At 34.1% G+C, this 14208-nt stretch overlaps 1 protein-coding gene across 1 annotated transcript in view; it reads left to right on the plus strand.

Moving 5' to 3' along the window:
* The window catches only part of LRRIQ3 (leucine rich repeats and IQ motif containing 3), a 233899-nt gene that overhangs the window by 116630 nt on the left and 103061 nt on the right, over nt 1-14208 (plus strand). The window contains exon 5 of the mRNA XM_059055610.2: nt 5168-5324. Coding sequence (XP_058911593.1) covers nt 5168-5324 — 157 coding nt within the window. The remainder of the gene's footprint in view (nt 1-5167; nt 5325-14208) is intronic.

The raw sequence follows: 14208 nt of genomic DNA on the forward strand, positions 1-14208 counted from the left end.
GATTTTTTTGGGAGATTTTAAGAATAATTGGTGCTAATTCTTTAAATATTTGGTAAAATTCACCAGTGAAGCCATCTGGTCCTGGGCTTCTCTTCATTGGGAGACATTTTATTACTGATTTGATCTCCTTATTGGTAATTGGTCTATTCAGACTTTCTGTTTATTCCTAATTTGTTTTGAGTAGTTGTGTTTCTAATAATTTTTCAATTTCTTCTAAGTTGTCCAGCTTGTTGGCATATAGTTGTTCATAATGCTCTCTTATGATGTGTCATGTCTGTGGTATAAATTGTAATGTCTCATTTTTCATTTACAATTTTGTCAATTTGGGTCATTTCTCTCTTTTTTTTCCCCTTAGTCTAGCTAAAGCTTTGTAATTTTGTTTATCTTTTCAAAGAACCAACTCTTAGGTTGGTTACATTTTCTATTATTTTCTTGTTCTCTATTTCATATATTTCCTCTCTAATCTTTATTATTTTCTTCCTTCTTCTAACTTTGGGATCATTTTATTCTTCTTTTTCTACTTTTTCTGCTAACTTTGGTCTCAGTTTGTTCTACTTTTTCTATATATAGGACTTGTTTTTTAATTCGGTCAGCTATCTTATGTCTTTTGATTGGAGCATTTAGTCCATTGACATCTAAAGTAACTATTGATAGGTATGTACTTATTGCCATTTTATCACTTAATTTCTGGTTGCTTTTGTAGTTCTTCTCTGTTGTTTTCTTCTTCTATTAGTTTCTTCCCTGTGAATTGATGATTTTCCTTAATTGAATGTTGTGTTCCTTTCTAGTTTTTGTGTATCTCTTGTAGGTTTTTGATTTATGGTTACCATGGGGTTCATATATGTTGACCTGTAACTATATCTATTTGTTTTACATGGGTAGTCCTTTAAATTCAAATACATTCTAAAATATCTACACTTTTTACTCACCTCCCACACATATTGTTTTTGATGTCATATATTACATCTTCATGTGTATCCTTTACTGATTATTGTAGTGATAGTTGATTTTACATTTTTTTGTTTTTAGATACTTGTACTAGCTTATTTAAGTGGTTGATTTTCATCCTTTACTATGTATTTGCCTTAACTAGTGGGATTTTTCCTTTATAGATTCTTTCTTCTTGTTATAGCCTTTTCTTTTCCACTTAGAAAAGATTCTTTAACATTTATTTTAGGGTAGGTTTAGTATTAATGAACTCTTTTTGTTTTTGCTTGTCTGAGAAGTTATCTTTCCAATTCTAAATGATAATCATGCTGGGTAGTGTGTCTTAGATTGCAGTTTTCCCTTTTCAGCACTTTGAATATATCATGCTACTCCCTTCTGACCTGTAATTCTTCTGCATAAAAATCAGCTGATAGCCTTATGAGGCTATCAGCTGATTTTTGAGGGTTCCCTTGTATGTAACCCTTTGTTTTTGTCTTGCTACCTTTAGAATTCTCTCTTTAGCTTTTGTCATTTTAATTATGATGTGTCCTGGTGTGGGTCTGTTTGGGTTCATTTTGTTTGGGACCCTCTGTACTTACTGTACCTGGATATCTATTTCCTTCTTCATGTTTGGGAAGTTTTCAGTCATAATTTCATCAAATACATTTTCAACCCTCTTCTCTCTTTTTCTCAGATCCCTATAATGCAAATGTTAGTTTTTCTTTTAGTTGGTTTTTCATTTCAGTTACTGTATTCTCCAATTCTGATTGGTTCTTTTTTTATATTTCTAGTTCCTTGTTAAAATTTGCACTTTATTAATCTATAATTTTCTCTAATTCATTTAGCATTCTTATTACTAATGCTTTGAACTCTTTATCTGGTAAATTATTTCTTTCTGTTTCATTGGTTGTTTTTCAGGAGTTTTCTCTTGCCTTTTCAATTGAAACAAAATTCTTCTGTCTTCTCATTTTGCTTAACTTTCTCTGTCTTTATGAAATTAGGTGAAACAGTAACTTATTACAGCCCTGAAAGAATGTCCTTGTGTGGAAGCATTTCTCTACAGTCTGTGTGTGCCCAGTGGCCTTGATGGGAGAGCCAGATATAACAATGCTAGTCACATCTTTCCTCAAGGTGTGCTTGCAGCTATCACCTTAGTAGGAGGTGGGGCTGGAGAAGGAGTGGCTAGGTCCAGAGACATGTGTGAGCTTGGGCTTTTACTCTGCTCAGTGGCTGTCACCACCCTGTTGGGGGAGGGAGCCTGTCCCAAGCTGCTGGAGCAGAAGCCCTGGGTGTCATGTTCAAGTGGGCTCTGTCTGTTACCATTAAATGTTTGCTCTTCCCACTCCCAGCACCGGCACGCTCACCCCAGAGGGAAGCAATGATGGGGCAAGAGCAGCTAGCATGTGGGCTTGGTGGGGATTAGGGCATAAGCTCTGGTGGTCCAGCCTTAGCAGGGACCTGGACTCTTTCCAATGCACTGCCTGTGTGAGCACCAGTAATGGTTGCCCCTGCTTTGCTCAGTTGCTGCTTTGTGTCTGAGTGTCCTTTGTCCCTCAGCCACAGAGCCCTTTCCCCAGTGTGGAGTTGCAACATGAGTGACCACTCTCCTTAGGTTGGTACACAGGCCAGGGAAGTTCCAGGAAATCAGCCAGCCACCCTGCAGTCTCAGTCCACTCCCTCTGCACTGTTTCAGGAGCAAGGGAGTTTGTGCATACTCCTCACAAGCAGGCTTCCCACAGCCCTGCTGTTAGTCCCACTGGCCCTGGAACCACACAAGTGGGCTTGCCTTCCCAGTGTCGGATCCCAGGTCTGGGGTGCTCAATATTTGGCTCGAACTGCTCATTCCCCAGGGAGGGTCTCCACCTGTGTAGTATCTCTTTTCCTCTGAGTCTCCTCCCAGGGGCACAGGTCCTGACCTGATCACATCTCTTCCTTCCTACCTGATTCTGTGGGGATCTTTCTCACAGCTTTGGTTGTACAGGAATATTTCTTCCAGTCTCTACTTACCTTTCAGTGAGGATTGTTCCACATGTAGATGTATTTTTGATATATTCGTTGGGGGGAGGTTATTTCTACATCCTCCTACTTCACCATCTTGATCTTCTCTGATCTCAAAGCCACTCTTCTGCTTAAAACTCGCAATGGCTGTCCATCCCAGTGACCTTCCTGTTCTTCAAACATGCCAAGTGTGTTCTTGCCTCCCTAAGCATACTTCCACCTGGCCTTTTGTACTTGTCATTTGCTTTACTAGAATGTTTTTTTCTGAGATTCTCACTATAACTTGTTTCCTCTTAGCAATACTATGCCAATCCAGCCTATGTGAAAAACAATTCACTTATTATATATTTAATGTTTTATTTCTATATTGTCTAACTCTACTTATTAGAGAATATAACCTTCATGGTATTACAGACTTTCTTCTCTTCACAGAGCACATAGTGGTCATTTTTAAAATACTACTTTTTCCTTGAAAATCCATTCTTTTCTTTTAGCAGTTGAGTAACTACTAGAGATTTTGTTAACCAATTTGACTTGCAGCTAAGTGTGTTCATCTGACTATATTTTTGTTAGATTTGTAAGTGAACAGAACTAATGACCACAACTGCTGCTTCAAATACTTAAATGGTAATTGTACCCCCTCTGTTTTCATGCCTTTCCCTTCCCATGGGCTGGAATGCATTTGTCATGTGGGTTAACGACAGTATCTTTGAGTATGGTGAGGCAAGATTGAATTATTATATGGAGCAGCGCTGCTCCACCAGTGTAGACTGCATGTGAAAAAAGTAAAATTCTGTCTTATTTGAACCATTATAAGTTTTATTCATAATATATTTCACCCTAACTAATTGGTAGATCATCAGTGAAAATATTTGAATGAAGGAATGAACAGATGGAGCCCACTTTAAAAATCTGAGAAATGGAAAAATTGCTTTCCTTGGTCAATTTTGTTTTTTCTTTTGCTATTTAATAATAATGGTAACAGTGAAGTTCCTACCTGTTTCATCATTTTAATTCAAGTGATTTTGCTCTTTCATCACATATAATGAATATTATTGGGTTTTGGTAATCTGTCTCCGTGATATTGAAGTAGTTTACTTTGATATCCTCTCTTACAAAAAATTTAAAATAAAGATTGGCTGCTGAATTTTATCCAATGCCTTTCTGCATCCATTTATATACTCTTACATTTTTCTCTTCATTAAATTGTTTATGTAATGAGCTTTGTAATTCTTGGTCATAGTCTTATTATTCTTTGCTTACATTGCTGGATTCTTTTTATTAGTATTTAGAATTTTTGCCTATGTATTCAAAGATTATATTGGTATATGTTTTTCTTCTTATTGCCTTATTGGACCGAGTAGGACTTCGAGTACAATGTTGAATAGATTGGGTGAGAGATGTTATCCTTCCCTTGTTTTTGATCTTACAGAGCTAACATTTAGTATTTTACTATTGTGATATTAGTTTGTTGATGCCATTTATCTAGTAATATTTTGAATACATTAAGTTAAATAAAACATAATACAGTCATCGCTTGCTATCTGCAAGAGATTGGTTCCAGGACCAGCTGCAGATACCAAAATCTGCAGATGCTCTAGTCCTTTACACTTGTCCCTGTGTACTTGCGGGTTCCGCAGTGTGGTGGGTTCAACCAACCACAGATAGTATAGTACTATTTTTATTGAAAAAAATTCATATATAAGTGAACTCATGCTGTTCACACTTGTGTTGTTCAAGGGTCAGATGTATTAAAATTAATCTCACCTATTTTTACTTTTTAGTGTGGCTAATAGAAAATTTTAAGTTATTTTATGGCATACATTATATTCTCTTGGACAGTACTGCTGTAAAGTTGTTTTCCTAGGTGGAAATAAGAAGTTATTTCTTCCCTGGAGAAGAAAGACAAAAAGAGTTTATATTGGTTAACATATTTCTATAGATAATTTAGTCATGTCCTCTCTGACATTATATTATAAAATGCATAGACAGATGTAGTTACAAAATTGTTTGTGCATTCATGTCCCCAGAGATTTCTCTGCACTCATTCATCCCTTGATGAATGTTGATGAGCTAGCCCTAATGCCTAGTTTTATATAGTAATAATATGAAAACAAATATTACATTAAGTTTACCACTATGTTTTCTAAGATGTAAGTGAACTCATAAGTAGTTTTCTTTCTTTTTTTTTTTTTTGCAAAGAAACTAAATGACGGTTCTCCCTCCCCCCTCTTATATTCAGCCACTTGTTCTTGTATAAAAAACATCAGGAAAAAACTATTAGTGAAAGTGAAAAAGAATGGATTTACAAACACAAAGGATTTGAAGATAAGCTCTTTAAGGATCTCTTTTTTCAGCCTGGAACCAATATAACAGAAAAGCTTGCACATTGGAAACATGTAAGTATAATTATTTTATTACTTTTCTTTGAAATATTTTTAAGATACTATAGTTATAGTTTATATTGCATTAGTAATAATTTTCTTAATCTCTTTTAAATGTATTCTATTATCTTGTTAATATTATGCTTGAGATTTTCTTGATGTGATAAAAGTCATATAATGTAGTATAAATGTAAGTTTTGTGGTGTATTAATCACTCTTAACAGAACCATTTTATAATTTATGCTTTATATATGTGTTTTCTCTGATTAATTATTGGAATTAGTTAATAATATTAATATAAAATATATTCTCAGTAGCTGAAAACATAAAGAAATATTTAGTTTATTAAAGGCTGATAATTGTACATATAATATAATATTCACTCAGTATTTTGTGCAAAATCATGTATTGCTTTAAGGACACAATAAAAATAGAAAGAAATTTATATTTATTGAGTACCTACTATGTACCAGGCACTATGCTAGATATTTTGCATGTGGTATGTAATTTATTCTTCACAATACCGTAAGATAGGTATTTTTACCTCTTTTTTTTTTTATCATTAGGGAAACTAAGTCTCATAGGGGTTGATTAACTTCCAAAAACCAAACAGTTAAGTGACATTGCTAGGACTTAACTCGAGATCATCTGACTCCAAAGTTTGCGCTTTTTTTTTATTTTTAGAATTTTGTTTTGCTTTTACCATTAGGTAATGGTAAAAATGAAAACTCAGCATTATAGTATAATTAACTGGAATGAACATTTTATAACTTATAAAGCACTGTGTTTGTCTGTAAACTCCTTCATATTTGCACCTGTACCTGAATAGCCTGAGCTACAAACGTTTCCATTACATTAACATAATTAGAAGGGAATACAAACTGTCCAGACTGATATTAGTCTGATTTCAATGTAATTGAGGACGCATGTTCTAGATATAGTACAGTAATGTCCTCAAGCCCTTAAATCCCACCAAAGTTTATCCATTGAATAAAAACATAGGTTTAAAAGGCAAATGTATCCTATTCAAAACATTTTCCTCATTAACATGCAGTGCCAACTGTATTAATTTGCTCCAGATGATAGTATGCTCTATAAAGTTTATGTGAAGTGTCTTTTGGCCCTCTTTGAAGAATATAAACGTGTTGATTTCAGGCATGTCACCTGCTTTTATATGCTTTATATAGAGAAGACTTTCACTGATGTATACTGATATCCAAGTTGGATATGGGTATGTTGTATACAGATAAGCAATTTGGATATACTGATAGCCAACACCCATATATAAATGTAGATGTATATATACATATCCATATATATGTATATTGGTATATATGGTGTGTTATGGCAAGTGACTTGTATATACATAAATAGGAATAATATATATTATAAACGTTATGTTATTTAATACTTATGAAGTTACATATAATATACCAAGACTTTGGAAGTATTTTGAATGTTATAAATCTTTTGCTAAAATATATTAATTATAAGGAGTTTCCTAAAGCTCTTTGATATTAGTAATTCTACGAACCACATCACTACTAACATCATTTATTAGAAACTATTCTTTCATAGTCTATAAATATGTACATTTCCCTATGTTTTTTTTCATTGTTTATGGCTACCATTCATACAACATTATGAAATTGTCTTCAAAGCTCACTTTCTTATAGTAAGTGAATAATTTTTCATTGTAAGATTCATCTTTGAATCTATTTCTTCTGTACATAATTGTCATTCCATCTTCTGCTAGCTTCATTATTAGTCTTCTCTTCAGCTCACTCAGCTGATATATTCTTTTATTATTTTTACTACTCACATGTCTAGTCTTTAGTGACTTGGAGCTTGGTTTATTAGATGCTATAGTGAGAACAGTTAATACTATAGAATACCTAAGAGAACCTAGGATCCAGAAAACATTAAGAGTTATGGAGTAGGGAAAGGGGAGGGGTTGAGAAAATATCAACAATTAATACTGGGAATGCATTAGAAAAAGATACTGTGAGCAAAGTAATGGAAATGTTAATCAAGAATGGAATTCGAGTTTCAGTAATTAGATAAAGCAATCATTGTCTAAATCTGCTCCTGTTTGGGGATGAAACGTGCTTGGTCTCCCAAGGACTTAAAATTTCAGATATCAATGGTAACCAAAATGGAAAGAACCAGAGGAGTGAGTTCAAGTCACATTCACTTAGGAAATGCTGTGGTGCAAAGCCAGAAGTCCATATAAACATCCAGAGTTAATGGTGCAAAAATAAACTGTAAATGATATACAGAACCAAAAATTAGAAGCCATGATGAAAGAATCTGATAAAAAACTGGATTGGAGTAGAAGACATTGAGAATCTAAAACAATTGCTAGGGATATTATGTATCCATGGCTTACAGATATTGGTCAGAGGGTGGTTTTCCTTCTGTTATTGAATAGACTGACATAAATACAGAATTATGGTGGTCAGTTAGATCAAGCTTTAGGGACATTTGTATATTATTATGTGGGATTTTAGGGAAATCTAGATACTATTATGATCTTGGGTTTTGCTGGGGCACCCAAGGCTATTTGAAATCTGCTTTTGCACAGTCAGTCCTTTTACTCAAAAGTTACCAAGGAAAATATATGTACTGGGAGTAATAGCAAACAAAGCAGTTCCTAACTGAGGCTTTGGTCTAAAATTCCATTGCAATATTTTAGTAACCAGGGCTAGACTATGAGATATTCTTTGTTACCTATACTTTTTTATCTTGAATAGTTATTTCCTATATTGCAAACATGAATTTTAGAAGGTGTATAGTATGAAAGAAAGTCACACTCATTGTAGCCAAAAGGGCAGAGATTAAGAGCAGAGGAAAGAAATTTGCCATATATTTATCTCAGAGAAGATTAGTTGCCCTCTTTCCTCTTGCCTCCACACCCTCACATTTGAAGCTTCCTTAAGCTGGTTTAGTCATATGTTGTTAGGAAGGAAAGAAAACTCCTAAGAGGTAAGAAAGAATGAGGGCCAGGAACCCTTACTGTTATAACCTCGTGGAAAGATAGAACAAATCTATGTGTTGTGGATCTCTGTCTTCTTTGACAGCCCACCTCCTAGAATCATGATCTAATTTTTTCTTAGGATTTGAGTAACACTCTCTTGCCTTGAAGCATTAATATTGAATTTCACACCATTTATCTTGACTAATCTTCTGGAGAGTGTGGATATGTTCTCCCTAGTTATCAACAGAATGAGGAAAAAGATCCATAGGGCAAGCCAATCAATTTCTCTGTAAGAGATTTCTTACATTGAACCACTTCCAGCACATTGAATGTTCACATCTTGTTCTCCTTTATGGCATTCTGTAGTTCCTGGAAACATAATATAATATGGCAGTCATCTATACTAAAGTAAGATTTGCTTTAGAACTGATGATTTGGTTGAATTCTAGGATATTTTTATTGATTTTCCTTTGGTTCCAAAGATTCATTTTTCTCATAACTAATATGGATGGAACTATATACATTCCATGTTGAATACCATTTTTGTAAAACAAAATAGAGCAAAATATACTCGAAGATAATCCTCCTGTGAACCCTTTCCATTGATTACTATTAAATACATTTTCTTAAAGGGGTGTATGCGTGTGTTTGTGTGTGTGTGTGTGTGTGTGTATATATATATATATATATATATATATATATATATATACACACACACACACATACCTGAGGAACTGTTTGTCTTTTAATATATTATAATTATTAATAAGGGTTCAAAAATATAAAGTAACTTTTTAATTGTACCACATATGCATTAAAAATACATGAAAATCACAATCATCAATCTGTTAATAGTGGTTAATTAAGTGGTAGAATGTTAGGTGATTATTCCTTTCTTTCTGAAAATTTTGTATATTCTTTCTAATCGGAAATCATGTTTTATTTATATAATAAAAACAAAGATTTTGCATTGTGGATAAAAACATTTTATCTCTATTTTTTATAACATAAATATAGAAATATTGCCTTCAGGAACCTCTATTTTGTGTTATATTCCACATTAACAATTCTCTTTTCTTAGTTAATAAACATTCTTTTTAGAGCACTTTTCGTTCACAGCAAAATTAGCAGAAAGTATAGAGATTCTCCATGTTACTCCCTGTCCCACATATGTACAGTATCCATTATCTGCATCCTGCACCACAATGGTATATTTGTTACAATCAATGAACCTACATTGACACAGCATTATCACCCAAAGTCCAGTTTACATTAGGGTTCACTCTTGGTTTTGTACCTTCTATGGGTTTTGACAAATATGTAATGACATATATCCACCCTTACAATATTGTTCAGAATAGTTTCACTTCCCTAAAAATCCTCTGTGTTCTGCCTATTCATCTTTATTTTCCCCTAACCCTTGGCAACCTATAATATTTCTACTGTCTCCATAGTTTTTCCTTTTCCAGAATGTCATATAGTTGGAATAATATAGTATGTAGCAAGTGTAGCCTTTTTAGACTGGCTTCTTTCACTTAGTAATATGCATTTAAGTTCCCTCCATGTCTTTTCATGCCTTATTAACTCATTGCTTTTTAGAACTAAAGAGTATGCCATTGTCTGGAGGTACAACAATTTATTTATCCATTCACCTATTGAAGGACATCTTGGTTACTTACAAATTTTAGCAATTATGAACAAAGTGGGTATGAACATCCATGTGCAGGTTTTTGTGTGCACATAAATTTTCAACTTGTTTGGATAAATACAAGGACTCTTGATTGCTGGGTTTTATGGTAGGAAGATGCTTGGTTTTGAAAAAAAATGCAAAACTCTCTTCCAAAGTGGTTGTACCATTTTGCATTCCCACTAGCAATGAATGAGGTTCTTGTTGCTCCACATTTTCACCAGCATTTGGTATTGTCAGTGTAAGTAGGTTTTGGCCATTCTAATAGGTATGCAATAGTATCTCATTGTTGCTTTAATTCGCAATTCCTTAATGACATGTGATGACATCTTTTCAGATGTTTACTTGCCATCTGTATATCTTTTAGTGTGGTATAGTTCTCTTTGTACTATTAAAAAAAATGTAGTGATTTATAATCACATGGCCTATGTGAGTAAGAGAGGAACGAGACGACTTTACCTTACTCAGGGCTCTGCTTTGCATGTTGCATGAGTGCATTTATATCACAGTCTGTGTGGATGACATTCCCTGGAGTTGTGTGGAGCACAGCTTGCATGGCTGGGTGAAGTTGTGCTAATTTTAATTTTACAAATCCAAGTAACTAATTATATTTGAGTTTGGGGTTTTTTGTGCCTACTTTGAATTCAGGTAAATAGGGGGGCAGGGAGAAAGAATAATCAGCTCCATAATTTTAGAAGCCAAAAAATAATGAAACGACTTCTGCCCTCTTCTCTGTTTAGTTAAACAGTAGGTGATACTAAGAAAATATTGCGAGGGTTGATCTCATATCAGATTCAGGAGATGTGGAATGGATCACCTTATTTTATTATGTGGAGAGTTAAAGAGAAACTTATGGATAGATATTTCAGTTTGTAAATTTCAGTGTTTTGTGAAGAGTCTTTCCTTACACTGGAAACTGACCTTTATTATCAATGAGTTTCTGGGATATTGTACTAACTTATGAAAGTCTTAAGAAAAAAGCTTTGTAATGACATTCTTACATGCTCTTTGTTATTGCCTAACAGTCATTTTCAGGCCTCATCAGCAATACAGTTTATTTCAAATGGGTACTTTTTGAATATTTAGAATGTCCTTAGCACTGTAACAAATTGTAAGACCTTAAAGATTGCCATAAAGCAATCCCTATGCTGGAAATTGTAGGGAGAGGGAAAAGAAATAGGAATAATTTACTAGGTAGGGACTGATTATATAAAGTGTGGAATTGAAAGGAGTATACAAATTCAAATCCAGTTTAGTCAGTTGCCTACATCTAAGGGTCTGATCAAGGAGTTGGAGTTGTCCTGAGTATTAAGACTTATGGGAAATAATAGCTTTTAGGGTCAGGTAGAAGTATGAGATATTTATCAGAAGAATCACTAAGGGCTAGCAGGGGCTAAGGGTAATTTAATTTAAGCTTAATTCACCTATGTTTTGAGGTCCGAAGAAGCAAAAATGATGACTTAGAAGTGAAGCTGTAGTTTTTTGACTTAATCAACACATAATGGGCTAACTTTATCCATTTAATAAAATTTTGCAGATATTTACTAGGCGCTTTCTAAATATCAGGTCCCCTGCTTGTCACTGTCAGTAAAAATAAAATAAGTAAAGCCTGTCCCCTTTAATCAAAGATTTTGCTGAGACTGAAAGGAGAAAACTTGGAGCTAAATGAATATTAGAACAGAGGCATACAAGGGTAATATTAGACACCATTTGTGGCTGCTCAGATGCAAGGAGTGTGGCTAGCTGACAGCTCCAGCTGTTAGATTGTTCAGGGTCCACCTCTGCTTTCAAGTCGAGGTCACACTATTCTCTAGGCAGCCTTCAGGCAATTACTGAGTAAGGCAGTGTTACAAGGGCCTGGCCATTACTGCTCATTGTTGGACCTTCAGATAGAGACAGACTTTGCTACAGAGCTCCTGGTCAGTTGGCAGAAACTTTGACTCTCCCTGCTTAATCCACTTCCTCCGTTTTCCTTTAAAGATTATTACTTCCCAATAAACCTTTTGCACACTTAACTGTCTTGGTATCTCCTTTCTGGAAAAACCTGTGACACCATATATTATGCTTGACTCCATAGATATGGATAAGAAAATTTTTACAACCAAGCAATTTCAGAATTATTTTTAAAAAGCAGCAAGTGGATGCTAGATTAATACATAATCTGAGTTGTTAAACTGTGAGAGTTGCCAAGGCCAACAGAGAGATCCCTAGGAAAATGAGAGAATTGAGCAGACAACTTATAGCATAACACGTGTGGGAAAGGCACAGGGACAGGAACTATGGAGTGCTCATAGTACCTTTCAACAAATACTTTGTGAATTGAGGTGAATAAAGGAAAATTATGTGACTTAAACCTGAAATAGATAGAAATTAGGAAAAAATTATAAGGGAGATACTTATAAATTATGCCAGATGGTAACTTTCCTGGCATCTTTTAACATCTTGCAAAATCAGTTTTGTTGGTGCCATGCACATACCTAAGAGCTGTAATATGAGTAACATACGATACACTGACTCTCTCCTAGGGGTCACAAGACAAATATAAATATGAATGTAAGTAAAAATTCCTTTATTCTTAATATTATTCAATGAAGTGTCCATTTTTACTTTATTAAAACATATGTTTTTTGTAATCATAGTTCCATCTCAGCTGTTCATCCAGAACACTCATATATCTGCATGCTATCCTGACCTTTCAGAACCACTACCACTTAGAGGACAACTGGCACTGTAACCATAGAACATTTTTTGTTTAAATACACAATGTGGAAGTTATTGTTTACTCTGTGTATAAAGATATTGTGTCTACATTTCCAAGGACTACAAGGAGTATTCCTGCCTGAATTATTTCATGCAGAGACTGGAAATCTACCTGGTACCCTTAAGCTTAGTTCTCTTCGGTATTCAAAGTTTCTCAGTCTTTTTGGGCAACTGACTCAGAGGTGAAGACTGATTTTATAATAGGAAGAAAACTGGCTCAAATTTATGTCCTTCTGTCCTGCCTCATTTTCCAGACTGTAGGCACTTTGCCACTCTTTTTTAAGACAGGTTTTCTGGCATGATCATGGTTTTCATTCTGTGCTTCTGAAACCATATCCCTATTACACATTTCCAGATAGTTGTCCTTTTGCTTATCCTTCTCCTTGCCTAGAAATAAAATAAGTTTGCTATAGGCCCCCTTTCTGGTAAGCTCCTGACCTATTGCTGTAATTTCTCTTTCCATTATGCTCCAAGTTATTAATTTTCCCTTCTAAATGACATCCCATGGTTCATTTGCTCTTCCCTCTTATCATGTCACAATTTGATAATGAATTTTAAAAATTTGTAAAAGTTAAATGATTTCGATTTGTAAAACTTAAACTCCTTTGGAAATGTCTAAACAAATAAGCTAACTTAGTTTTATTAAGAAACATGCAGATTTAACTTATACTTATCATTAATAAAAGATAACTTTTTTATGTTGACCACTTTTATTGTGTACTTGCTTTTATTTTCTTTTTCTTTATTTGTTCATATCCTTTGTTCATTGTTCTATTGGTATAGACTTGCTATGTAGAATTTTACTCCATTTAACTTGGAAGGGACAATTTCAGTGAAATTTTCTCTTATCATATGTTTTTTCCAGTTTATCATTTGTGTATTAGTTTTATCTATAGTGTCTTTTGCTGTTCAGAAAACTTTAATTCTAATGTGGTCAAACCAGTGAGTATTGGGGGTGTCTATTCTTTATAGAATGCTAAAAAATGTTCTTCACAACTCTAGGCTTATAAAAAGATGAGTCATTTTCTTCTGACATTTTTATGTTTTTACATTTTTACTTTTAAATATCATTCCACTTGGAAATTATTTTAGTTTGAGGTTGTAGTAAGGATAAAACTACATATTTGAGTGAAATACTGCCATTTGCAGCAATGTGGATGGACCTAGAGAATATTATGCTTAGTGAACTGTCAGAGAAATACAAATATTATATTATATCACTTACATGTGAAATCTGAAAAATAATAGAAATTTAAGTATATGAAAACAGAAACAGACTCACCGTATAAAAGACAAATTTGTGGTTACCAGAGGGGGAAAGGGAAAGGGAGAGGGACAAATTAGGGGTATGGGATTAACAGATACAGACTACTATATATAAAATAGATAAGCAATAAAGATATACTATTTAGCACAGGGAATTATACCCATTATGTTTTAATAACCTATAATGAGGGCTTCCCTGGTGGCACAGT

The sequence above is a fragment of the Kogia breviceps genome, chromosome 1 (genome assembly GCF_026419965.1).
Source record: "Kogia breviceps isolate mKogBre1 chromosome 1, mKogBre1 haplotype 1, whole genome shotgun sequence".
In the NCBI taxonomy this organism is placed as follows: domain Eukaryota; kingdom Metazoa; phylum Chordata; class Mammalia; order Artiodactyla; family Physeteridae; genus Kogia; species Kogia breviceps.